This window comes from Heliangelus exortis, chromosome 8 (assembly GCF_036169615.1).
Source record: "Heliangelus exortis chromosome 8, bHelExo1.hap1, whole genome shotgun sequence".
In the NCBI taxonomy this organism is placed as follows: Eukaryota; Metazoa; Chordata; class Aves; order Apodiformes; family Trochilidae; genus Heliangelus; species Heliangelus exortis.
This window is the reverse complement of record NC_092429.1, coordinates 26388888-26416570: the sequence shown is the minus strand read 5'-3', so window position 1 is coordinate 26416570 and position 27683 is coordinate 26388888. Positions and strand designations below refer to the sequence as shown.

Here is a 27683-nt window from a genome sequence, read left to right as displayed (position 1 = left end):
TGGATGCATAGGAGGAGGACAGTGGTGGTTGCTCCATTCTGTGACTAAATATGGGTGAAAAAGAAGATGATAAGAAGTGGACTCATTCCCCTAAGCCACAGGAGTCCCTCTGGTGGGAGATGGAGTGGTGCAAAGCTGGTGGGTTGCCCAGGCTAGGAACTGTCCTATAGTAGCCATGCTTATGCATAGACTATTTAGAACCACAGCAGTAATAGTCCAAGGGAGCAGCCTGGATTGCTGTGCATGCTGCCTCCTCCTCTGGAGGCAACAGGACACAAGAGGAGGACAGTGAGAGGTGGTCACCTCAGGATGGCTCAGGAGATGCCCCAGATGCTGTAAACACCTCCCTCTCGGCAGCTGAGCACACCACCAAGACCATCACTGCTTCCACCCAAACCCCAGCAGGCTTTTCTCCATCTCCTCTCCCCCCCCCCCCAGTCCCCTCCTTTCCCTCTCCAGTGCTTCCATCTGTTTTTCTGCTGATGGCAAGGGATGAGATGTTCCGCTGGCCCTCGAGAGCTGAAGCACACTCAGCACTAACTCATATTCCTGATGGGTTTGGAATCTCATATCCTGGAAGAGTTTGCATGCCCCCCTCCCTTCCTCACTGAACTACGTGCCACCCTGCTCTGCCTATAGGGAACTTGGCAAGGCACAGAGGGAGATTGGAAGACAGATTGGCAGTTGGGTTAATGGAAAGATAAGGCAGGTGGGGAGAGGAGCAAGAGGAATGAGCAGGCAAGGCTGGTCTGCTGCCAACATACAATGAGATGAGCAGGAATCCCTCCAATGCCATTGCACCATAACCTGAACTTTCTAATGTGAGGCAGAGCTCCAGCTGGGAAGGTTGGGTCTTGGCTACTGCTGCTCTGCCTGAGCCTGAAGTGATTCCACCAAGGAGAGAAAGCAGGAGTGGGAGGGCTGGATTTCTCTCGTGGAGGGTTGTTTCTTTCACTAAGGGGTCCAGATGAGAAATCCTCCTCATCCAACACATCCTCTGCAGTCAGTGGGGAGGTAACAGCATCTCTGAGGTTTGATTTGACCTCAGGAGACTGGAACAATCCCCTGGACCTGCATTTCCCTGCCCAGGGGAGAGCAGAGGTTGGGCTCCTAAGGGAGGTGCCCCCAGTGAGGGGTTACTGTGAAATGAGGAGGAACCTGAGACTAAGATGTGCCACGAGCATGGCAAGCTGAACCACAGCAGAGCCAGTAGGGACTATGTTCTGCAGGGGCAGGGACTATGTTCTGCAGGGGCAGAACGTTTCTCATGAAGGTAAATGAAGAGGAGAACAAAAAAACAAGAGATGTGGAGATGGGACACCATGTAGCAAGGACAGATGAGAGGTTATATTCCATTTCTACCTGACTCTCACTGTCTGATGTCCCCACATGCCACAGGAGACTATGTCCCAAGTGAGCTGGCCTCTAAGAACTACAATGCTTTCAGTCATAAGGATGGGATCGGGGGGGGAATGGAAGTGAGGATGGAAGCTGAGGTAGAAACAACATTCCTGGGATTTTCTGTAGTCAGACAAGGGGCCTGGTAACACCTCCCTTCTCAGTGCTGAGCAGCAGCTCCCAGAGCAAGACTTTGAATGAGGCACTGTGGGTAAGAGTTTTTCTTTATGGCAAGACAACTGCTATAAAACACAGAGGAAAAAAACCCAAAACTGAACAATTATCTAGGAAAAGTTGGTTTATCAGTGCAACTTTAATAACCTGCAGCTTCATAAAAGAAAACCTGTTGAAGAGAACAAAGACATGAATATGAGAAGTGAGGAAGCAACTGTGAGCTGGTTCAGAAAAGAGAGCAAGGATCAGAGTGAAAGACACAATCTGAGGAGAAATCTTCAGTAATATTACAGTGAGTGGTTGTGACCTTAGAAATAGATGGAATTCCTAACAAGGGGGAAGGCAGTGCTCCATGGAGGAGAACTGGACAAACAGCTGATGACCTGAAAGACCAGAGGGAGACATAGGATGCCATTCACTTGTATAAAACTGAAGGCCAGGCTCTTGTACTGATGGCAAAACATCTGCCTTTAGCTTGGAGGCCATCAGTTGGAAACAAGGGAGGGAAAGGAAGATCTGTGTGTACTTGCTGACTTCAGGATATCTCTGATCTGCCAGACTGATGCAACTGCAGAAATAACAGATAGAGCCTGAGGTCCTGTCAAGATGTTTCCAGCACAAGGCAGCTTTGTGCAAGGCTTTGGTGAGAGCTCAGCTGGAAGAGTATGCACTGTTTGGTCATTCCTGTTGAAAGGTTAATTGAAAGCAGAAAAGGCACAGACAAGTCTGCAAGGGTGATGGAGAACACGAGCTCTCATTCTTCTGGTAGAACACTGCAAGATTTCGGCTTTCCTAACCTTCTGTGTTCTAAGACTGCTGCCTAGGATTGTTTTCTAGGCAGTAAAGAGGCAAGCATCCAGGAACAGAAAGAATTTGTGTTGGGTCTGACCCTGTTCAGGTGGCTGATGAGAAGACAGGGACTGCTACCACAAGATGCTGGATTTCAGGTAGTTGATCACCCCCTCCACACACACAAAGAAGCTGCCATTTTTCATCATCCTGGCTAAAGACACAGACCTAAGGTGAGGTCCAGGAATCAGACAGAAGGAAAGGTTGGGGTGGGTTTCATCTTCAAGCCCATGATAGCTTTCTCCCACCTGAGCTGCACAGGAAGGAAAGAAGCAGCACCTCATACCTCATCTGTTCCTTTTTTAGAAAGGACCAACACCCAAAAAGCACAATAAGCAGTTCTCCCTTACTATCAAGAAAACCACAGAGAGGATCATCATGGACCATCTGGACTACCCTGCTGTATAAGCCCATCCTATTTCAGGTACCCCAGAGCTGAGCTAAAAGATGCTTTACAAAGACATGGAGCTCTAAAAACATCACTAAGCTCTAGTGCTCAACCATCAAACACCTCTCTGGCACTGAGCACCCCATTCCTCTATGCTTGCAGCCCACGCCCTATAGTAGAGGCACACATCACAGCCATGAAGGTTGGGAAATAATTGCTACACCTTCTCTTGACCATAGCATTTCCTTCCTGGGGATGTGCACCCTGCAATGTTGCCCTTTGTCCCAGGCTTCTGTCACCAAAAAGCTGAGCTAGGCAGAATCAGTGAGCAAAAGCCATCATTTACATTGAAATACATTTTGAAAAAAAATGTCAGCAAAACCCAAAGCTATTTTTGGATGCGAACTTCATTTATTTCCTTTTTGGTGAAAATCCCAAATTTTCAGCATGCAACATTCCAAAATACCCCCCCCCTCCCTTTTCCTTTTATCCTTAATCATAACAACAGCTCGTGCTTGACAAGGACTGCCTATTTTTAATTCCCTTTACAAACAGACCCCGGGCTGCCCATGATTTTCTCCTGTCTGCTCATTATTCAAAGCTAAATGAGAGGCTAACCAATTCCTGCAAGGAATTCTTTGTCTGCAGATTCTTCTGGAGTGGTTTGTTTTGCATGTACGAGGCTGGAACCCTCATTGTTTTGGTTGGACACCTGGGTCACACAGGGCTTTTCTGGATCTGCATCACTCTAGAGCTGTGGTTCTGGTTAAGGAAATATTTGGGCTTGGAGTCAGCATGGATTTTTTGGGGATACCCCTTGCCAGTTAAATTCTTTTGCTAGAACATTCTTCCTCAGCTGGCCAAGAAGGAGCAGGCAAGAAATCTGGGGAGAGACTTTTTCCAAGGACATGGAATGATAGGATGAGGGGGGATGGCTTTAAACTTGAAAAGGGGAGGTTTAGGTTAGACATGAGGAAGAAAACCTTCACTATGAGGGTGGTGAGACACTGGCCCATGTTGCCCAGAGAAGATGTGAATTCCCCATCCCTGGCAGAGTTCAAGGCCAAGTTGGATGGGGCTTTGAGTAACTTGGTCTAGTGGGAGGTGTCCCTGCCCATGGCAGGGTGGTTGGACTTCATGATCTTTAAGCTCCCTTCCAACTGAAACCATCCTGTGATGCAATGATTTTACAAAATGGGTTATTTGACAGCTCTGGCCCCCCCAGAGCAGCCCTGGCTGAGTAGGACCATACCCAAAGTTGCTTCCTCTCAGTCTCTCTGCTCAGCCGAGTAAAACCTGGGGCTAGCTCAGAGCAAACATGAAGTCAAAGGCTCTTTGTCCTGGAGTGAGTTTTCATTGCCAGGAGCTGCTCTCCTGGAAGGAACAAGGAGGCTCATGCTGGGGCCAGAGGGATCTTACCTCACAGGAGTGGATGCAGTGGATGCTGGAGGGCTCTGGGTACCAGCGCAGCCTGCCCGTACACACAATGTGCTGAGGAGGGAAGCAGAAAGGAGCCATCAGGTGAGGCAGCAGAGGGAGGGGAACAGCCACCAGTGCTCTCTGGAGGTGTGGGGGGGTCTCCCACAGCACTGGTGCAGGCTAGCAGTGGCCTCCCTGGACCTCTGCCTAGTAGAAAACCTTGGAAGCCCATCGGAGCACCTTGTTCACCCACAAACCAGTGTGGGTTGGTCAAGGTATAGGATAAAAAGATGTCTGTGTATAATATCAAACTGGGAGAGGAGAAAGCAGGAATGGCAGGAAGCACCACCAGAGAAGCAGGTTTGGCTGAGGTGGCTGGCTTGGCATTGAGTTACTGCTGGGAGGAAGGCACCAAGGGCTATGGGAGGTTGGACTCTTCCATCACATCTCTTGTGTGATGCCAGGTTTCACCAGCTCCTTGCTTGTAGAGGATGGGAGAGCTCATCCCTTGGTGTCTGCATCCAGGAGCTCATTGACCCCCTGCCCAGGAGCTCATCTTCCTGGGGCTGGCCTAGAGCAGTGGCACCAGATTTAGGTTCAGTGGTGGGGCTGAGGTTGTCACTGGTATTTACCAGGCACAAATTCAGCTCTTGAAGCCAAAAGGACCCAGGAGGCAGACGCCAAGGGCTCAGTTTCACAGCACTGGAACGAGCCAGCCCAATCCTTCAGCAGGGCTGTGTTGGGAGTGCTCAGCCTTACCCAGGGGGAGGAGAAGCCCCACCACACATGAAATTTCCTCCTTATAAAGCTTAGGCAGGCTTTGAAACCTGAGGCCCCATAAAACAACAGCTGGCCTCTGGAAGTGTCCTAGGATGCCCTTGACAGTGCTGGAGGTGCACGGAGGGGCACATCTGGTTTCTCCAAGCCTCCCAGTTGAAACATGGAGGGGCAGGCAGCCTGGCTGCAGCATCCAGGGTGATTGCCCCCCTCTGCTCTGCAGTGCTGGGTCCAGTTCTGGAGTCCCCAACACAAGGAGATGGAGCTGTTGGAGCGAGTCCAGAGGTCACAAAGATGATCCGAGGGTTGGAGTACCTCTCATGTAGAGACTATCTGAGCAGGCTGCTCACCCTGGAGAAGCAAAAGCTCCAGGGAGACTTTCCAGACCTTCTAGAGCACGTTCCAGTACCTGAAGGATGCCTCCAGGAAAGCTGGGGACAAGAGCATGTAGTGAGAGGACAAGGGGGAATGGTTGCAGGCTGAAAGAGGGGAGATGTAGATTAGACAGTAGGAAAAAATTCTTCCCTTTGAGGGTGGTGAGACACTGGCACAAGTTTCCCAGAGAAACTGTGGCCGCCCCATCCCTGGAAGTGCTCAAGGCCAAGTTGGATGGGATGAGGAGCAACCTGGTATAGTGGGAAATGTCCCTGCCCATGGCAGGGGGGTTGGAAGTAGATTATCCTTAAGGTCCCTTTGAATCCAAACCACTCTGTGATTTGAGCTATGACCCCCAGGTGGCATGGACAGCTGGGGATGGGGCAGCTTTGCCTGTGCAGAGCTGGTGCAGGTCCTTCAGGTGTGTGTTGGGCCAGTATCATGATGGAGCTGGGACAGGATGAGGTCCCAGCTCTCTTCAAGCAGCCCAGGGAAGGCAGAGCTAGATGGAGCTGCCATGGGATGAGCAGGGGCTGGAGGTGCTGGCTGAAATAGCCACTTCCTGCTCTGGAGGAGCACCTGGGAATGGCTGGCTCTTGGAGGAGCAAAGCAGGGAGCTAGGGAAGAGAGGAAAACAAGACAGCCCAGGGAGAGAGCTCCTGGCGAGTGGGAGCACCGCTGCTTAAAATAATGCCTCCCCTCCCTCCTCCTTCTCCCTGCAAAACATTTTCCCTTTCCATGAGATCCCACAGCAGTGAAAAAAGGGAAGCTGAATACCACTGCCTCGACCAGCCAAGCCACCCCATCCCTCAAAGGCAAGGACTCCTTCCAAGGCTCGTGCTTAACCATCCCACACATCCCAGCCACCCTCACCGCCCTGCAGCCATCCCTGGTCATTCCAGAGGATGTACAGCAGTATCCATAGGCACAATGCTGGGCCTCCTATGGGTTTCCAGGAGGAGGGAAAAGTGCCTGGATGGGAGCACTAGCCCCTGAGAAGGCTGTTTGCTTTCTTTTGTTTCAAATCCTTCCCTTCTGCATCTCAGTTTTTATTTTAAGAAATAGTACCCCAGCCGAGCAGCTTTTTGAGAAAGTTGTGCTGTTAAGATCCAAACTATTTGAGTTATTTGAGCTGCTTTGCTTACAAAATGAGCAAGAGACGAGGAGGGAAAGGCTCTCCCCAGACCAGCAGCAGAGGCAACTGGCTGGCCAGTGGGTTCTGGCAACTGGGAACACCTTCCAGCCCTGCCTCTTCCTCCTCCTCCCTGGCAGGGAGATGCCTGCCTGGGGCTGCATCTCTGCTGCCAGATAATAAGGGACCTAGGCTTGTGCTGTGCCTCATGCCAGGGGTGGGGTTTTGGTTGTGTTTTGTTTTTCTTTTTTTTTGTTGGGTTTTTTTTTTGGTGTTTTTTGATGGGTTGTGGTTGGGTTTTTTTAGGGGGGGTGGTGGGGGGAAATTGGTTTTTTTGGTTGGTTTTATTTTTTTTTTCCTCTCTTCTTTGCTCTCCCAGCACACTGACTGATGACAGCAGCAGTAGCTTGTCAGGTTGAAGCATGAAAAAAACAAAACAAAACAAAACTCAGTGGGATTCCTGTGTTTTGCTTCATTCATTGTGGTATCCTGCAAGTCCTTGAAAGCTGGCTCAGGAACTGGGAACTTCTGCTGAACTTTGGTATGGGAGGAGGCTGGGCAATAGCAGCTGAGTGGGAGGGAAGAGGAGGAAGGAGCTGTGGGAAGGATGAAGACCTCAGCACCTTCCTGCACCTCAGCACCTCCAGCAGCAGCTCCTTGGGGAGAGCCAGCCCAGCCCTGAGATCATTTATGCTGCTTGTTTTCCCAAGTTTTCTCAAGGCAGAGCTTTGGGTTAAAAAACACCACCTGGGGGTACTCTTTGTGCTGCCAGTGAAATCCTTGCTAGAAGAACCCAGTTCCCCCACTCACCTGGACCCTGGTGGGCTGCAGGCGGTGATCCATGGTGTCAGCAGTGATGTTTTCAGGCAGGATGACAGGGTCACTGGGAGGGATGACACAGGAAGGGACACACACAGCACCTGCAGGAGGATAGGAAGCCTTCAAGACTTCTTCAGGAACCAGGCAAGGATGTTTTACAGGAGAGCACCAGCCCCAAACATGGAGGCTTCTGGCTGAGGGTAGAGGCAGACAGAGGATGCCCTTTCCCTCCCAGCCTGGGGTGATGCGTCCTTCTCCTAATCCTGAATTATGCAAGGAGTTGTGTCTCATTTCTTTCTCCCAGGTGAGAGGAAAAGTGAACATGCACTATTATTAGGATTATTGGATTATTTGGATTTAAGGCAGGACATGGAATCCAGCATAAGTCTGGCCAGGATGCTACAGGATGTTTGTTGACACGTCAGGAAGCATCTTTCAGAGTTTCTCTACCACTCTGAATTCCCACTGCATTCCTGTGATCCTGGGAGAAAATAAAAGCTGCAAAAACTACCTTGGAAAATCAGGTGGATCCCAGCCTTAACCCCAGCCTCACATCAGGTGTCCCCAAAGCTTCACCTTACAGTCCCTGCCCTTTACACTCTCCTCAGCCTGTTTTGATCAGACCCAGGTCACGGGTGTGTTTGCTCTGGAATGGTGTGGGCTTTGCTCCAGCAGGATTCCGAAGGGGATGCAATGACTGTGACTGAGCATTGCAGCTTTTCCTGAAAGCACAAAGCAACCGAGTCCTGGAGAAAGAAATGGATGTTGTGGTCCCTCATCTGGTTGAAGTGCCCTGTTACAGGAGATGGTCACTGCAGCTTTTGACTAGGACCTGCCACATGAACCCTGCAAATGACAGCAGTGACAACAAGTGGAGAGACCTTGGGGGGTGGGGAGGGCAGGGGGATGGAGGGCTTAAGTTTAGGAATATTGCTGCAGAGGTCTGAGATTGCCCTGAAGTCCCTGCTCAGTCTGAAAAAAAAAAAAAAAAAAAAAAAAAAAAAAAAAAAAAAAAAAAAAAGAGATGCTGACACAGGAGCCAGCTTTAGCTTTGAGTTTTGACCTAGCATGAAACCAGGGCAGACACAAGGCTAAAATCCACCCCTAGCTCTGTGTTTAGATAAAGGATGGAAGAGAAAGTAGGGTTTTTTTCACAGATTTAGCAGGGAGTTGTAGAAGAAGAGTCATCATTAGCTTCACCTCGCTGGCAGTCAGCAGAAGGTTTTTACTTTTTCTGTTTTAACTTTTGTCTGACCTCACCTATTCCATGCCCCTGCTCACACTTGTACTCTACAAAATTCAGCTCCGGGGGGGGTGGGCAGGTGCCCCTTAAGCTCTCACAGAGTTTGAACTCCTCTGTCCACAATCCCTCCTTGGTGCAGATGATGGGAACCTGCAAAGCAGAGGGAGAGCACCAGGAGTTACCAGAAGCAGTGACAGGGCTCACCTTGTCCCACCACTGCCCAGCACTCAGGGGAGCAAAATGCTGGGAAATTCCCTCCTCCCTTCTTGTCCTGCCAGGGAAATCCAGAGGGGAGCTCTCTGGAGCAGCTGGGTTGCAGCCATCTGGTCCAGGTTTTTTGTTGTTTTTTTTTTTTCCCTCTGGATTTCACCAGAAGAAAATTGATCCCACTTCTTTCAACAAGATCCTTCCAGCAGGTCAGAACTGAGTGGGAGAGCCTGGAAATCAGCAGCCTCCACCTGCAGGCAAGCCCCTTGGCCAGCAAGCCCCCTGCAACCAGGCTGCCCCTCATCCCAGGCACCCCCATCACAGCTCCCCAGACCTGCTGGAAACCCTTTATTTTTGCTTTCCATCCCTTGTCTCCCAAGACAAGCAGGCTTGCTTAGGACCACCACTTTTCAGAAGGCTTGCAAAGCAGCAGAAGAGCATTCCCAGGCCATGGGACACCCTGTGCTGTGGCTGGCATCCAGCAAGAAGAGTTTGGGAATTAGGGCACAGGGATCCTTGGATCCTCACTGGGTTTAGATGCTCTGAAGCACAAGGATTGGCTGCCACCCCCCCACAAGCCACTCACCTGTTGTCCCTCTGGCTTGCAGTTGAGGACACACTGACTGTCCAGCTGGAAGCCCTGGGTACAGCTGTACATACCCTCGAAGACAGGAGGAGGGGGCTCACATACCACAGGGGTGCAGTGTCCCTCTTCCCACTGCCCATTCTCCAGGCACTGGACCTTCAGGATTTTCCTGGGGAAACAAAGACACCAGGCTGGGCTTCACCCCCCACCTTAACCCATATACCAAGCATCCCACAGAAACATCAGCAGCTTGGGGACACCTCTCCTGGAGGTTCCCCTCGCCATGGGCAGGTCCTCCTGAGGAGGATGGGGCCATGCTCATCCATGACCTCTCCCTTCCTCTCACTGGGGGGGCAGGGGAAAAATCACAGTGATTTAGAAGCACTGGCCACCTTCTTCCCTGCACTCACCACTCCTGTTGTCCCTAAACCATTCCTCTCTCCCTGCAGGTCCCTGAGCTGCTTTGTCCTGCTGCCAGGAGCTCCATACAGTGCTGGATGGAGTGTAACTCCCCTAAATCCTGCTGGCCTCAGCCCAGAGGTTCCTGAGACTCCCTTTGTACTCCAGCCAGATCTGTCTCTACCACTCTGTCCTCCCACAGCAGAACAAGACCTGTGCTGCTAAAACTGCCCAGGTGCAAATGACTTGCCAGGAAAAAAACCAAGGAAAAAGAATCATAGAATGGTTGGGGTTGGAAGGGACCCTAAAGACCATCTAGTTCCAACCATGGGAAGGGACACTTTCCACTAGACCAGGATGCTCAAGGCCCCATCCAACCTGGCCTTGAACACTTCCCAGGGATGGGGCAGCCACAACCTCCTTGGGCAACCTGAGCCAGCATCTCGCCACCCTCACAGGAAAGAATTTTTTCCTAATCTCTAACCCAAATCTCCCCTTTTCAAGTTTTAAACCATTTCCCCTGGAAAAAAAGGGAAGGGAAAAGCCCAGGAGTGGAGCACACTCACTTTTCAGTCTCCTGTCCTTGGCAGCAATGAAGACATCACATCCTTTATGTAGAGGCACCAAAACCCCATGAGCCACAGGGCAACCTGGGGACTTCTCTCCCAGGTGACACATCACCCTGACCCCAGCACTCATGGGCTTTCCCTGAGCCAGTGCTCATTGCTCCATCCTTAATAAGACTTTCCCTCACCTCTCCCATCCCGTTTTACCTACTCCAGCAGGTTGTCCCTGCCCTCTCACAGCAGGCAGGGTTCCAGGAGTTGGATTGGGGGTTAACATCTCCTCAGCTCCTCAGGGTTGGGTTAGAGAAATACCTGGGGGGAGACACTACATAGCCCCTTGTTCTAAGCTTAAACAGATTTTGTCTGTGGCCACCCAGCTGTCACCCCCAGGAAAATGGTACAGAGTCACCCAGCCCTGAGCAGGGAGAGGATCCCATCTGCACCCCACTGCCAGACCTGGGACAGGAGCTGGTGGTCATCCCCATTAAATTTTTTTCTGGCAAACCCTGGATGGGCAATTTGAGAGTTTTTGAAGCATTCTTCTCTCTCTCTCTCTCTTTTTCTTTTTTTTTTTTTTTTTTTTTTTTTTAATATTTCCAGCTCTTAGAGATTCCCTCTCTCTCCCCTCTGAAATCAGGGATTTGTGTTTCCTACAGGCTGTAGAAGTGGGAAAGGGATGGGTTAGGGTCACCACAGGCTCCAGCAGGTAACATAGAGGCAGGCAGGGGACAGGAGATGGCAGGTCCCCCAGCACAGAGCTCTGCACAATGTCTTGTGCAAAGGAGGGTGGTGATGCTGCAGTGTGAGCACCCAGAGGTGCTGTAAATGCTACCTCAAGAGCAGCAGCCTTGAATCAACTGAAGGGAACTGCAGCTAAATGCAATTTAGGAAGGGTAGTAAGGAAGAGATACTCTGGATCCCATTGTGTGTATCTTTGGTTCCACTCCACCTACTAATTTCACTGTCTGGTAAACTCTTGCTTGCTTTCACTTCAGGATGATCCTTTTGAAGATGCCTCCACCAGACCTTTCCTCCTACCTTTTTTGTTTGCACCCTTTGCTTCTCCCACATTTAAAGGTGAGGTGCATGCTAAGAGGTCCCCATCCCTGTTGGACATCCAGCTTCTCAAGCAGCATTTTGCCCTTCTGGAACAGCCTGGCAGGCAGGGTGTGATCTAACTGTGTGACTTGGAAGAGGTAAATCACTGGGGGTTAAGCTGATGGTGTTACAGAAGCAACCCAGCTGTGCAAAGCCTTGTTGGGACCACAAGGGCTCAGGCTCCTAAGAAATTCCTTGGCAAAGCAGGAGCATCCCAGCCACACACTGCTTGTCCCTGGCCAATGAACAGAATCACAGCATCACAGAAAGGTGAGGGTTGGGAGGGACATCTGAAAATCATTTAGTCCAAGCCTCCTGCTAGAGCAGAGCAGATCACACAGGAACACATCCAGATGGGTTTTGAACATCTCCAGAGATGGACACTCCACAACCTCTCTGAGCAGCCTTTTCCAGTGCTCTGTCACCTTCAAAGTAAAGATATTTTTTTCCTCACGTTCAGCTCATGCTTCCTGTGTTCCAGCTTTTCCCTGTTGCCACTTATCCTGTCCCTGGACACCACTGAAAAGAGCCTGGGCCCATCCTCCTGATACTCACCCTTTAAATACTTTGATCGCATTGATGAGATCCCCCTCACTGTCTCCTCTTCTCCAAGTTAAACAGATCCAGCCTTTCCTTGCATGGTAGATGCTCCAGTCCCCCTCTTGGTCCTACAAATCACAGCAGATGCCTTTTGCCCAGGAGCCACAGGAAGAGCTGGGTAGAGGGGCCAAGCATGGAGAGGACACTGCAGGAGCTGGCAGAGGTGCAAGCCCTGGGAGCTGGCAGAGGTGCAAGCCCTGGTTTGCAGCCCCTTCACCTTTTCTTGGTGTGGTATTTGGAGTGGTCCCAGCATGGGGACAGCATTATTCATGGCCTCTCCCACCTCTCCCCACACCTGCACCCCCATAGACCTGGGGTGAGAAGGCACCTGAAGGCTCCCCCCATTGCTGGCACCTATGCTGAGGAGCTTCAAACAGGACTGGTCTGACCCTGGGGCAGAAGGTGCTGTGTGGGCCACTGCCACATCTATGAAGTGAGCAATTTGGTACAGCACAGAGAAGGTAACAGGCATTTTTTTAAAAGAAATAGTGTGTGTGTATATATATATATATATATATAAACACTACCTCTTGGCAGCCTGAAATTTCCAGCCCCTCTGCCTCCACTCTGACTGCTTCTGATTTTGGTTAGCAGCATTTCTTGACGATTAATGAGGAAGCCAGGAAAATCAGAGCCAAAGCTTTCCCCCTCCAATTAGATGCCTGACCGGTAGAGGAGGCCAGGGCATATCCAGGGCCAGGCATGAATGCTCACACAGCTCCAGGAGCTGAGCATCCAGGAGTCAGGCAGGGGTCCAGCCAGCTTGGGGCAACTGGGTCTGGAATGGTGATAAGTGAGCCTCAAGTCTCATCTCTCACATCCATAGGCTGACAACTTCAACAAGAAGAGAGAGAAAGGAGGGATATTCGCTGGTAAATTGAAAGAAAGCAACATCAGGACCTCCACTGCTGAGCTCTGAGCAGCCTGGGCAACTGCAGAGCTTTCACGGGGACTTAAAAGGTGGAAGTAACACAGGAGTCAGGTTGACAGCCTGTTCTTTCTCTTTTGTGGCTTCCTTGGCTGTGCCCATGTTTGCCTTTTATCTGGAAGGGCCCAGATGTGAGCAGAAGCAGTGAGCACTCCATGCCTTGGAACCCATCACAAATGTGCTTTGACCCTAAGTCCTGTAAACTGAGCTGCTCCTGGGTTAGGATCTCCAGCTCTGCCTCCTGTGATCTTTCTGATGCTTTTCTAGTCCCCTGTCTACTGACTCCTTCCAGTCCATCTTTCCTCCAGGTCTGTAGAATCACAGACTGCATTGGGATGGAAGGGACCTTAAAGATCACCTCGTTCCAACTCCCCCCTGTATTGGCAGGGACACTTCCCACTAATTTAGGTTGTTCCAAGCCCCATCCAACCTGCCCTTGAACACTGCCAGGGATGGGGTAGCCACAGCTTTTCTGGACAGTTATCACCCAGGGCACTCCACCAGCGGGATGCTTATCTGAGAAAAAGGGCCAGTGTCTCACTACCCTCACACTAAATAATTTCTTCCTAATATCTAATCTAAATCTCTCTTTCAGTTTAAAAGCATTCCCCTTTTCCTATCACTCCATGCCTTTGTCCAAAGTCACTCCCTATGTTTCCTGTAGCCCCTCCAGGTACTGGAAGGTGCTTTAAGGTCTCCCCAGATCTTTCTCTTCTCCAGACTGACCAACCCTAACTCTCTCAGCCTGTCTTCATAGGACAAGTTCTCCAATGGACAACAAGGAGACAATAGAGCAAGAACTTGGTTTGCTGAATCTGGGAAGAACCCAGAAGACCCTAAAACTTGCTGTCCAAGTCATCAGCTGAGACTCTTCCCCTGCAGCATCCCATAAGGAACCCACACCTCACTATTGCTAGTCCCTTCTGAAGCTCTCCATCACCTTCTCCAACAAATCTCTGCTTCCAAAACTGGCCCAAACAATGACAGCAACCTCTCTAGCACCTCCCTTCCTCTGCCTGCCAGGGCTGAAACACCAGAAGGGTTTCCAGCAACCCAGCAAGCAACTGGGCTGCTTACTGGCTGGTAGCCACCACTCACAACACATGCCAAGGGGTTTGTACTCAAGCTGAGTGTGTATACACAGAGCTCCAGATGGGACACTACAGGGATATTTACACTTCCAAGGAAAAGCTTTTGCTTCCAATCAGGCCACTCACATAGCAGTTAATTTGAATGATGAGAAAGCAAAAAAATTTTCTCTTTCTGGTAACTTTTTCTTTGCTTGCTGCAATAGGCTCATGCTCCACCATCAGAGATGTGAGATGAATTAGTAGTGATGATAATAACACGTGAAAATCCTATGTGTACTGCTATGAAACCCTGAACCACTGCCATTTGCCTTGACTCATGTCACGGGCTGTTCAGACGCACAGGGAAGTTCCAAAAACTTCTGAGGAGCCTTGGAAGCTCCCAGAGGGCACCCTTCTTACCAGTCTGCCTGAGATATCCCAACTTTACAACCTGACTTGAGCTCGTGGCACATCCAGTGCCTGGAATGCCACAGGCACGCAAAGCTGCTCTGCAGCTTGCAAAGCAGTCTCTGTGATCACAGCCATAATAATTGTTTACTCAGCTCCCCTTGGCCCCAGAAATGCTCCTGACACTGTGCAAAGCTGTTTACAGAAACCACTTCCTTCATTACAAGGCAAGACATTTGCCAACTGTTGCCCAGCGCACAACAACCCTACCCCAGAGCAAAGCAGAGATTAAGTCTGCATCCAGTTAAAACTGGAAGGGAACATTAAATAATTAGCACATAATTACCTGATCTGGGCTAGAATCAAGACTCTGGAGAGGAGCCAGTCAGTGCTGGTGAGTATTTAGTGACTGAACCAAATGAGGACTTCAGCTGGAGGCATCACAGACAAAATGCTACTTTACCCCCCAGTGTCAGGATATTGGCTGAGAGCAGGGGCAGTGAATCACCAGGAGTTTTCCCCCCTCGAACACTGGGGAAAAAAAAAATCTCTGACTGAAATGCCAATACCGGAGATGAAATTTAGCCAAGATAAATTTAGCCAAGATGCACAGAGGGTAAAACATTAACCCTGACAAAGGGCAGACATTCTATCTTATGACTCCCTGTGTCTGGTCTAGTTTTTATCACTTTTATAAAAGACAGCAGCTCCAGGAGTCTTCCAGCATCTTATTAATTCTATTTAGCCCAGAGCCTACAAACACTTCTGTAGGTGCTTAATTTTCAGCAACTCACTAGCACATTGAGGTGCAGAGGAGACTTTGCATTCTTTAGGTTAACTTAGATTAATTTGAAGTACTCCTGCATGCAATAGCAGCCTGCATCTTGTTCCCACCTGTTTTCAACTAACCCAGCCTCTTATATATCAAGAAATCCACATGACCAGAGTCAACAAGATCTACCAAAACAGCTCTTCAAGGCCACCCAAGTCCAATCCCCTCTTCTCCTTGCTGACACTGGGAGAAGAGGAGGAAGAAAAACGATGAAAAAAAAACAACAACCCACCACTGACTTACTTCTTTGGCTTTCCCCCTTGATTCTCAGCCACGTGGTATCCAGGCTTGCACTTGTATCTACAGATTGAGCCCACGTCGTGGTTCCCCTGCAGGCACCTCGGCACCAGGAGCTTGGCATTGGCCACCAGAGGAGGAGCATCACACTCCAGCTTGCAGTAGGCTTCAGGGAGTGACCAGAGGCCATCCTCCAGGCAGGTCAACCAATGGTTTGTTCCTGGCCCCAGAAAAGAAGCAGTGTGTTAGTTCTACCTGGGGACAGGGTCAAACTGAGAGAAGCTCAGAGCAACCAGGAGAAGTCCTCTTGGAGTGGTGATGCCAAGGGAGGCAATAAATTCAAAGACCATGGGTTCCTTTGCTTGCTTGGTCAGGCTGGGGCAGAAATTCTTCAGTGCTGACAAAAGCAGGGAAGAGACAACTTCTATGGGATGGAGGAAGGATTTTGGTTCTGCCAATCTCCCCCAAACTTTCCCTTGTACTTCCCCTCCTCAGTGTGTCTCAGGATAGCCTTCAGTGGGCTGGGGGCTTTTGTTTATGACACCCACCTGCCCTCTTGATCTCAGCCCATCTTTATTCTGAGCCATGTGGCTCAGCACTCTTGGCCAAGCACCAGCAGCCCTCATGGCAGCAGAGGAAGTAAAAAAAATCATTTGAGTTGGAAGGAATCTTGAAGACCACCTTGCTCCAACCCCCTCTGCCATGGGCAGGGACACATCCCACTACACAAGGTTGCTCCAAGCCCCATACAACTTCGCCTTAAACACTACCAGGGACGGGGTAGCCACAGCTTTTCTGGATAGGTATCACCCAGAACACTCCACCAGTGGGATGCTTTGCCCCCCAGGGAGCCCATGGCAATCCTCCTGTTGGCTTCATTGGAATGAGAGGTGGCTGTGAGAGACAGATGAGATGAAAGCCCTGCCCTCAGCTCACCCACCCCAGACAGCAGGCATCAGCTTGTGTAGAATTTGGGCTGTCAAGTCATTATTCCATGCTATCCTTTGATCAGCTCCTGTTGGCATCACATCCTCCCCCGTCATGATACGAGACCTTAATTCCCTGCAGTTTTTGCTCCATAGATTTAACCTTTTTTAAAAAGTAAATAATTTTCCTATATCTCAGCTCTAAATAGCTCCATAAAATCATAGAATTGCTCAGGCTGGAAAAGGCCTTCAAGGTCATCGAGTCCAGCCTTGTCCTAACCCTATTACCCTATTCCTAAAGACCCATCACTAAACCATGTCCCCAAAACACCACATCCAGGCAATTTTTAAACACATTCAGGGATAGAGACTCAGCCACCTCCTTGGGGAGCTTATTCCAGTGCTTAACAACCCTTTCTATAAAAAAAGTTTCTACTGATAGCCAACCTAAATACCCCCTCATGCAACTTGAAGCCATTGCTTCCAATAGGGCCCCTATTTAAATGATTTGTTGTACATGATTGATCAGAGCAAAAGTGGAATCTCACATCAAGTCCCAAAACTTGAAGCTGTCAAGGCAATTACCCCTGAAATGCCACCCAGCTCAGTCCTGCATAGGACAGGATCAGGAGGTCTCTTTCTCAGACTTGGCTTCAAACCATTCCTCTGTCTACTGATGCAGTCAGCAGGATGAAAGCCAGACCATGGGTTGTGGTGAAACTGCTTTGCAGCTGTGGCCATCAGTCTCTATGGCTTTATACAGCCCCAAGCCTCCTGAACTACAGCTTTCCCTAAGCCACCAGGCACCCATCCACTTTTGGCTCTCTGAAGTACTCTCCTTCTGTCCCTGCTGACCCCTGACTCCATGCTTCTTGTCCCCCTTGTCCCCATAATGCTGGAGGCTGCCAGACCTCATTCAGCTATCAGAAAAAGACATCCCTACACCCTGAGGACAAGGACAAGGTCTCCCAGCCAGGATGTGGGTGTCAAAGGGAATGTCATCAGATTACGGTGTCCCCATTCAAGGAGGGATGAATGGTCACCATGTGGGAGATCTCTCACTCCAAAGTCACAGAACCTAGAAATTCAAAATCCTAACTCTCCGTTTGAACAGCTTGGGACAGGCAGCATCAAAAAAGGGATTTAAATCCCTCAGGATTCCAGGCCATACCTTGAAGCTTGGCTGGGTGGATGCAGGAGAACGAGCAGCTCTTCAGGTAAGTGGTCCCCTGGGGGCAGGAGAACTCAGCATAGGACACTTGGGACTGGTCAGGGACACCACAGTCGACAGGGTCACAAGTCACAGATCTGTCCCACCTTCCCGAGGTGCATGTCAGCACCACCTCCTCCTGTGGAGAAAGCAAGGCTCCATTAGACCCTCTGACTTCATCCAAACAGAGTGGTGGCTGATGTGATGGTGGCCCAGGAGCAACCTGGGATAAAGGATGCCCCTGCCCTTGGGAAACAAGTGGAATCAGGTGATTTTGGAGGCCCCTTCCAACCCAAACTGTTCTATGATTTCTCTTCCCAGGCAGCTAACCTCAGCCCAGCAGCCTTCAAACAGGGGCTGCAGACCAAAGAGGTGTCATTCAACTGTCCTTGATGTCCCTTCAGTACAACCACGCTGCTCATATGGTCAAAATTGTCCTCCCAGCCAACACATCTTGACTGATCCTGGATGTGGTGGCTCTGAAGGACATCACTACTTAGAGTCTGGTACTCTGGGGTGCATGGCAGGACCATGGTGTAGCTGAACCAAGTGGAAAATCTGCTCAGCTGCCTGTGTTTTCCCAAAATGCCTCCAGAGGAGTAGGCTCACACAGCCAAACCAGTAGCACCACTGGGGTGTGAAGGTTGGGCACCTACAAGCTGTGACAGCCACCAAGTTTTCCATCACCCAAGGTGGGTTTATTTCCCAAGGTGGGTTTCCATCACCAAGGTGTGTGGTTTCATCTCAGAGGAGAATGGGAACATTTTGTTGCCCCTGGGCATGCCTTGGCCCACAGAGCCATAACCTCCTTGGTGATAAAAGACCAACCAGCACATCCCCCACTGCTCCATCACACTTTCCAGTGCCCACAGCTCCTGTGGCAAACACCAAGGGCTGCAGCATGGGACACCTGCCTGGGCAGGCATCACCTTGTAGATCTCTAAGAGGAAAGATGCACTCTCCTGACATGTCATTAACAACTAGAGACATTATAAAAGAATTCTTCTCTTTGAGGGTGGTGAGACACTGGTCCAGGTTGCCCAGAGAAGCTGTGACTGCACCCTCCCTGGAAGTGTTCAAGGCCAGGCTGGATGTGGTTTGGATGGAAGGTTTAGTGGGAGGTGTCCCTGCCCTTGGTAGGGGAGTTGATGGACTAGGTGGTCTTTAAGGTCCCTTTCAATCCAAATTAATCCCTGATGATAAGATAATCTGGGGCTGGCATGGGGACTATCTCAGCCTTGGTGACTTTTCTCACCACTCCAGGAACAGCCCAGGAATGGGACACACTGCCCAGCAAGGTGACTGCCCAGACTGGAGGCAGCTCAGCTTCCCAGATTACATCAGTCCCAGGTCTCCTTGGCCAGCAGCTGAGAGCTGTGCTTGGCTTATGGCTTTTATGAGGCATCCCCCAGCCCTCCAGAAAGGAGGAGAAACCCTTTCATGGTGACCTCTTCAGTGCCCTGCTGGGATTACTGCAACACAACACAAAGAAAAGCTCCTGGCACTCTTGGCTGTCTCTAAATATAGTCACTCTGCAATTACTTCATTCTTTCCTAAGCTTTAACTTCATTTTCAAAAAAGAAAACATCTCAGGGAATTTTAACCCTCCCAGCAATGCCCAGAGATAAGAAATGTTTCATTCTTCTGCAGAAGTTTATCTTGTGGGTTTTTTTTTTTTATTTTTGTATTGGTTGGAAACAGAAGTGCTGAAATACTAACAGGCTGATTCCTGTTCTTACCTCTGCTGTCAGGGTGGTTCCAAAAAATATTTATCAATATGGTGATAGGAGATTTATATATATATAAATACAAATATATACATATATATAAACATGCAATGCCCAGAGATAAGAAATTCTCACTCTTCCACAGAATTTTATCACCTTGGTTTAGGATATTCCCTGCAGTGATTTTTTGCCTGGCAGAGATGTGGTCTGCAGAGCAGCATTGGGCTGGGGCAGACAGAAGGATTGCAGGGAGGGAAGAAGGGAGATGCCCAGAGCTGAGCACCTGCAAGGAGGTCCAGCACCAGAGCCTCCATTAGGCTGAGGTTTTTGGAAAAGCAAGAGAGGAGAGGTCAGGAATGAAAGCACAAGGTGTCCTGGGGTCACTACAACTACCTCAGGGTGGTTGAAAACCTTTTTCCCTTAGAAGCTGTGAAATCACCCTCATCCTGAGACCAACTCACCTGCATGGAGCCCAGGATCTTCCCATTGCTGGAGTGGAGGATGAAGCCCTTTTTGCAGGAGACAGTGCACACCATGTGCCTTGGGCTACCAGAGGTGCAGTTGAGGGTGGCAGCATCAGCAAGTAATGGCAGTGAGCAGCTCCCTGATCCCTCACAGGCACCATGGATGCAGCTATGGAAAAGAGGAAAAGGATCAGCAAAGGGGTTCCAAGGCTTCTGCAGCAAAGAGAGGCTCTCTCTGGATGGCACTTGTGGGGGATGCTCAGAAGGTCAGAGATGCCTGCAGAGATGTGCACCTCTCCCTCAGCTCCAGCTTCTTCCAGTCTCCTGGTGATAACAGAAGGGTCCTTTTCACAGCTCAGCCCCCCCAGCTTCCCGTTCCTTTGTGTGCTTCCAAGCTGGTGAAAGGAGGCATGGCCCAATAATGCTCCTTTCCAAACTGCTGCTGGCTGGTGGGGCACTGAGAGCACAGAGCCTGCCTTACACCAAAGGAGCTGCTGGTGCTCCAAGGTGGTGGAACAAGAGAGGAGGGAGGTGATGGGGAGAGGACAGACAGGGGGCATGGCCATAACTCCCACTTTCCATGGATCAAAACTCCCAGATAATTCCATTAAGCAGCACCTCTGGTGTCTTTTTTAGGAATCAAGATGTTTTATCTGTATCATAGAATCTGTAGCTTCTCCAGCAGCAAAGTGGTCCCTACCTGCATGACAATTTCTTCTCTCCAACATGCTCAAATCATGAAAGACACCCAATAACTGTGGCAAGAGACCTGAAACCTTGCTTTGCAGTGCCATAAAAGTAGAGCATGAGGCTCAGGCATGATTGCAGCCACTCACACGTGTCCTCCCATCTGCACTCAGATGTCTGCCCCAAACATGAGTGTGTGGGGACAGCAAGCAGGAGAGCTGCACATCCCCAAAGCAACAAAGACTGGACAATAAGATTGTGTGTTTCCCCTTTCTGGTAACTTTTGAATTCACACCTCCATTTCAGTCTGCCTTATCAGAGAGTAAAACAAGATTTGCAGTAACAGATGGTCAGGAAGAAAAGATGAAGAGTTCTTTTTAAAGCTTCTGCTGAAAGAAGGGCAAAAAGAATGCTAAACCCTGTATTAGACATCAAAGATTCCACAAAAGAACCAGTTTTCAGGTTCTGATTAATTAAACATCACAAACATCCCCATAGTGAAAAGCAGGTCAGGGGACAATGGTCTCCATCTTTTGCCAAGTGGTACCTGAATGCCTCCCCTCTGCCCTCTCCTTTGCATGGGGATGCTGAGGGGTTCTGGGCTCTGCATTTCACCCAGGAGAGGTAGAGGCAAACTTTTGCCTCTCATAATGATTCAGCCTCCCCAGCTAAGGAGGCATGGCTAGAAACCTCACAAATTACAGACACAAACACAAAAAAACCCCCAAAACATAAAAAAACCCTAAAATATAAATCAGTGTTGACACAGACTCTGGACAAGTCCACCCAGACAAAGCCATGGTGGAAATCTGAAGGTCACAGCCCTGAAAGAACTAGTGGGCACAGGAGGGGACCACAAAGGAGAATAAAAGAAAGGGTCTGGTTTTTCAATGCAGACCTGTTTATGAAGTGAGAAATGGTTTCGGGGCAGCTGCTGCAAATTCTTTCACTAGCTTATATTTCCATCTGCTTCCTTTTTCAAGAATTTGTTTTATGAGCACAAGGTTTGTCAGGTCATTAGCTTCTGAGGGCATCTGGTACCAATTGTAGCCTTCTCCCTTCCCCTCCCACAGTCACCTTCTCTGGGGGGCTGCTCTGCTCCCTGCCTGTTTCCCCATCCTGCTCATGCACACACACTCCTGGTCCCAAATCCACCTCCCCATGATGGACTCTGTGTCCATCACACACATGAAAGGGACTCAGCTTCTCTTTCCAGCCTTGCTCTTGCCTCCTGTCCCCTTCACTAGCCATGGCCACCAGCTACAGCATCCCTCCTACCATGGTGCTTGCTGCTGCATCGACACCAGAGCAAGGAAATCCTTACCCCTGGACATCTCCTGGCACGTGGAGATTATTCAGCCAGATTACAGTCCATATATTGGGAAGCAGGGCTAGGACAGGAGTGATGGGTTCAGCAAGCAGCTGTAGGTTATGTAGAAGCTGAGTGGCCTCACCAGGAGCCCAAGACTACATCTTCTCATGACAGTGTGGTGACATATGGAGTGGGCACTCATTGCAGCCCTGGTTGGGAGAGGGTGATGACATCTCCAGACACCTCCAGACACACAAGTGCTTGGTTGTAGCAGCTCTGGACATTACCTGGGGCAGGCAAAGGAGCTGGGACAATGCCACTGTAAACAACAAGTCACAAAGCAGTGATCTTTTTGGCACTTCTGGGCACATTTTTGTTTTCCACCATTTGGAAACAAACCCAACAATCACAGAATGGTTTTGGGTTTGGAAGGGACCTTAAAGACCATCTAGCTCTAAGCTCTCCTGCATGGGCAGGGACTCCTCCCACTGATTCAGGTTGCTCCAAGCCCCATCCAACCTGCCCTTGAACACTGCCAGGGTTTGGGCAGACACAGCTTCTCCAGACAACCCTCACACTAAATTTATTCCTAATATCTAACCCAAATCTCCTGTCTTTTGGTTTAAAAGCATTCCCCTTGTCCTATCACTTCATGTCCTTGTCCAAAAGGTTTCCCTCCCAGGGTTTCCTGTAGGATGTTTTCAGGTACTGGAAGATGCTCTAAGGTCTCCCTGAAGCCTTCCCTTTTCCAGGCTGGACAACCCAACTCTCTCAGCCTGGCAGAGGTGCTCCAGTCCTCTGATTATCTTTGTGGCCTCCTCTACACTTACTCCAACAGCTCCATGCCCTTCTTGTGTTGGACAGGACCCAGCACTGCAGAAGGGGTCTCAGTGCTGGTAATTAAGTCAATAGATCAGCAGGTTTCTTATTCTATTACTACATATGCAAAATGTTACACAGATTAGTTATGCATAAGGGACTGATAATTAAAAGCCATAGTATCAAAATCTTTCTTTTTATATGTACCACACACATACACAGATGCTATCTATCCATGTAGATATCTTTTAGAAATCACAGAAATTCAGAAACACAGAAATTTAGAAACACCACCCGTGTCACCAGCAAAGATGTTAAACAGGACTGGTCCTAACACTGATTTCTTCTATTCCCTGTAGAGTTTCTTTTTGTGTATAGTGTCTCCAGAAGCTCCTTATTCATCCAGGCCGGGCTCCCAGCATTTTTTCCTGCCTTCCCCTTTCTCAGTAACCTTTGCTCCTGGACATGGAGAAGGTGATCCCTGAATACTGTCCTGGGCCCCCCTTCCCACTAGAGCTTTGTCCCACAGATCCCTGGAGCAATCCCAGTCTGCACACCTAAAGTCCAGGGTTGTAAGTTTGGAATGCATCTTCCTAGATGTCCTGAGCATCTTAAATTCAAGAACTTTGTGATCACTGCAGCCAAGGTTGTCCCTGAGCCTCACATTGGTCACCAGCCCTTCCCTGTTGGTAAGTACAAGCATGTCACCTTTTATGTCACCTTTTCTTGTTGGTTCCTCTACCATTTGGAGGAGGAAGTTACCATCTATGCATTCCAAGAACATCAATTGACAAATGAGACAGAGAAAAGGCACCAGGAGGATGTCAAATGACCTTTTGTCTGTAGTGGCATTGGAAGAAAAAGAAGCAAGAGAAAAACAATCTTAGTATCTTTCTGGATAATCCCTTTCCATAATTTTTTGTTGCCTGCTACAGCAGAATATATTTGAAGCTGAAGTAGATGTCAAGTTTGGTCAAGTCAAGTCCCAGCCTGGGGCAGGCCAGGACCTTCCCCACTACCCAGAGAAGTTGGTCTGACTCTTGCTGAAGGCAGATGGCCCAACCTGCCCATCCTGAGGCCAGCACACAGGTTGGATTTCTCTGCCAGAATTCCTCAAGGGTGCATGTTCAGCTCTCCCAAAGACCACCTTGACCTAAATCCCATCCCCATGGCAAGACACTGCACCTTATTTCTGTCCCCTCCTCTCTTGTCCAGCCAGAGAAATTCACTCCTGACCCACATTCACCACCAAGAAGGATGGAGAAAGGAGGAGAGAGTAAGAGAATACAGTCACTCTGTACAGACACATTTACACAGAGAAATCACCTGCTGGCAGGAGGCTTTTAGACCTTCCTCACAGGGATGGAGCAAAAGCAACATCTGAAAATCAGAGACAAGTTCTTAGCAGAGACAGGGATATAAGAATAGCTCAGCGGGGAGCTGGTGGCCTCATCACCTCCTGCAGGCTGTGACATGAGAAGAGGGAGCATTTCTGAAGGGTGCAGCAATCCAGTTTCTGTGAAACCCACTGGTGACTCCAAGTATCATCAGGGAAGGCAGAACAGAACTGGCTGCAGTACCCCAGGGCTTCTGCAAGTAAACATCACAGCATCCCAGCACTTTTTCTCTTGTCACACAAAGGCCACAAATGTCCGTGCTGGTAGGAGAGTAAAAGGATTGAGATAAAGCTTCAGGGTTTCACCTGGAGCTGTGCTGGGTCAGGATTGAAATCTGTGTTGAAGTTTACCTTCTCCTGATGAATCAAGGGCTGGGCATGCTGATCAAACCCAGAGGCCCTTTCCATGGATGCTTCTAAGCTGTTGAGCTGCTGAGTTTGACAAGAGATAGGAAATGTCTCCAAGTTGATCCAGGCTGGGTCTAGATTGGATATTAGGAGAATTCTATTCACCCAAAGGGTTGTCAGGATCCTGGCACAGGCTGCCCAGGGCAGTGGTGAAGTCACCATGCTTGGAGGGATCTAAAAGCTGTGTAGATGTGATATGAGTCACATGGTTTAGTAGTCAGGCAGTGTCAGGTTAATGGTTGGACTTGATCTGAGAGGTTTTTTCCAACTGAACCAATTCTGTGATCAAATTGGTGAAACACTTCTGCACAGGGAGATAGTTTTTTTTCCTAGGTGAGACTTAGGAAAAGGTAGGAGATGACCTGAGCATCCATAGAAAAAGCCACTTTAAAGCATCATATTGAAGAAGCTGATGAGGGTAAATTGATTTGGGAAAAAATGGTCACTGCATCTCTGAGGGCTTTCCTTGCCACCTCCCAACTGAACAGTGAAGCCAACAATTGGAGTGATCAAGCCCTACAGCAGAGCCTTGGCCACCAGTGCCAGTCAGGGACCCCAGAAGCATACCAGCTCACTGGATTTTACTGCCAGAAGGGAGGAACCTTGAGAGATCTCAAGGACAAAGCCAAAAGCTGAGATGAGCCCATGCCCCAAAAAAGGGGGTGAACAGGATCCTAAGCTTGGGTCTTGGCCTGAACTGGGGGTGACCTTGGGATCCCAACACAAAGATCCATCCACTTTGTCCATAGTTCCCAACCACAGGACACCCTAGGCTAGCAAGAAGCAAAAAAACCACCAGGGTCCCCTCAAATCTTCCCACCAGAACAGGCACAGTTCATAAATTGACCCTGTATTGACACAGCACCTGGAAAAAAAAAAAAAAATCCCCCAAAACCACAAACCAAGTAAAACCTGCTTGGGGAATGACCCTCTCCTCTTTGCTGAATAAAGTTCAGCAATTTTCTCTCCCCCACACCTACTTTCCATATAACATTAATCCAAACCAGACTTCCCTTGATGCATTAATCCAATTTATTTATTTATTTGGGTCTGGGTAGGCAGAGGAGGGCATTCACACAGGAAATACGAACACAACACCCATTGCCTTTTGTAGCAACCTTCCTGTTAGCTTGGGGAAGGTGTTTCACACCATACCCTAACAGAAAATAAAATGAGCTAAAAATAAAACCAAGATAAAAATAAATCTAACAGAGGAAGTGAACCAGAAACCTTCTCCTGGTTTGCTATATTGCAAAAAAACAGGAGGCACTGGGGCTCAGTTTTAAAGTACAAAGAAAAGGATGAAAGAGAGAGTTTGAGGTTCCGGTGTGGAAACTTGCTTAAAAAGATTTTTGCTTGACCTCATAAGGTTGTGATCAAGTACAGAGAGCAAAGAAGAGCCCTAAGCTGCTGGCAGAAACAACAGAGATGGTTCCTGGGGCTGGTAGTGAGGTGCAAAGGAGGGACATCAAGTTGCTTGGATCTTCCAACCCTCGGTGCCTCCAACAAGGCTGAAAGGAGGAGGTAACCCTTTTTCCAAACAAGGACTGACTTTTCCAAACTCTTGCTGCATCCTGACCTGGAGACAGCTGCATTTCATCAGCCCAAACACCATCTCTTTGCTTTCCCCAGTCTGCAAAGCTCTTTGAGATCCTTGAAGGATGCTACAGAAATGCTAAACTTACATACTTATTATTTAGGCAATGAGCATTTCTAGGCTGAAGACAGGAAACCTGTTTCTTTTGCTGCTTTTGTTACTGTCCCTTTCTTGGGCTGTTTTAGGAAAGCTCTCCTAATGTATATGAGGCTGGGTCCATTTGATTTTTTACAGAAACAGGACTGATCTGTGATCTTTTACAGTCTCTGAACCTCTTTATATTTAATATTCCTGGATTTTTATAATAGTTTTTTTCTCCAGACTCTATCTCCCTTGCATGAAATGGATTATTAGCCCTTAAAAATAAAAATACTGCTGTACATTAGTTTTGGAGATTGAATATATTTTAAAAATCTGTTCAATGTGGGGCTACTGGAAGTTTCCTGACTTATCAGAGACAGATCCCTTATTATCAGTGTATTATTATAATGGAAGCTGTAAGCCTAACCCTCCCATCTCTAAATATTCAAAGGCCTTTGTCCAGAAAAGCAATATTATAAACAGCATTTCCTATTTGGAAAACTCCAAGGAACTACTCTGGGCATTTACTCTCTATTTGTCCATATATGAGCTTCTCCCCATGCATAGGTGATGCTCAGTTGGTCTGTTCTGCCTTGAGGTCACTTCTGATGGGGAGGGGAGATCTCGAGGGCAAAATTATTTTAAAGGATGAGAAAGTGTAATTGAAAAACCACATCAATTGGCTAGGGCCTCAGAAGCATCTGTGTACAGAGCTGGAAGGGCTACCAGGAGGAATCAGACTGCATTTCAGGTGGATGCTGATCTTTTAATGTAAAGCTGAAAATAATATTTAAAGCTTGGAATAATATTTATATGCTGACTCACTAAGATTGATGTTTCTGTGTAAATCACACATGCACTTAAAAATAAAAAAAATAAGGAAAAAAAAAAAAAAAAAAGGAAAAAGCAACTGGAGGTTATTCAGGGCTTCCAGAACTCTGCATAAATCAATTGTACTGTGATCCCCCAAGCTTTTAGACAAACACACACACACTCATTCATTATCAGAGATGTTTATCCATCCAGGTCCATCACCAGAATTAAAATGACAAGTAGCAGTGATGCAATGACCCTAGCCCAAGCCCTTCACTTTTAATACCCCCACACACAGAGTTCCAGCAATGCTTAGACCCAAAATCAGTATTCCCAGTTGTGTGGTTTGAGTAACTGGCTGAACCAGAGTCCTGGATCAGCACGCCAGGAGATTCTGGGAGCCAAAATCAAAGCCAGACTTGGCAGCTATCGCTGTTGTTGGCCCTGCTGTCCCTCTAAGATAGAGCCAAGCACCATCCTTTCATCCCTGCTTGCATCCATGCTGCTGCTTGGCTCACTCTTCCCACCTTGCTTATTCAGTCTCTTTTGGATGATGGTCCCTCCCCACCAGTGGGACCTGGGAGCCATGCCCATCTTGCAAGCCCCACACCTCCTTCGATGCTTTTTGAGGACAAACAAATGCCCACGAGTGCTCACCATCCATAAATCAAAGCTCTGTTGCTACAGGGGGAGCCTGAGACCTGGTGAGCAGCCTGGGGTGGGCAGGGAGCCCCAGTA

The 27683-nt window shown here is 48.8% G+C and overlaps 1 protein-coding gene across 1 annotated transcript in view; it reads right to left on the bottom strand.

The window, feature by feature from the left end:
• PAPPA2 (pappalysin 2) overlaps window positions 1-27683 on the bottom strand; it is an 86930-nt gene that overhangs the window by 10644 nt on the left and 48603 nt on the right. Inside the window, exons 14-20 of the mRNA XM_071751151.1 lie at window positions 19830-20001; window positions 17603-17780; window positions 15512-15725; window positions 9368-9536; window positions 8592-8724; window positions 7323-7432; window positions 4229-4300 (exon numbers count right to left, since the gene is read on the bottom strand). Of these exons, the coding sequence (XP_071607252.1) occupies window positions 4229-4300; window positions 7323-7432; window positions 8592-8724; window positions 9368-9536; window positions 15512-15725; window positions 17603-17780; window positions 19830-20001 (1048 nt within the window). The remainder of the gene's footprint in view (window positions 1-4228; window positions 4301-7322; window positions 7433-8591; window positions 8725-9367; window positions 9537-15511; window positions 15726-17602; window positions 17781-19829; window positions 20002-27683) is intronic.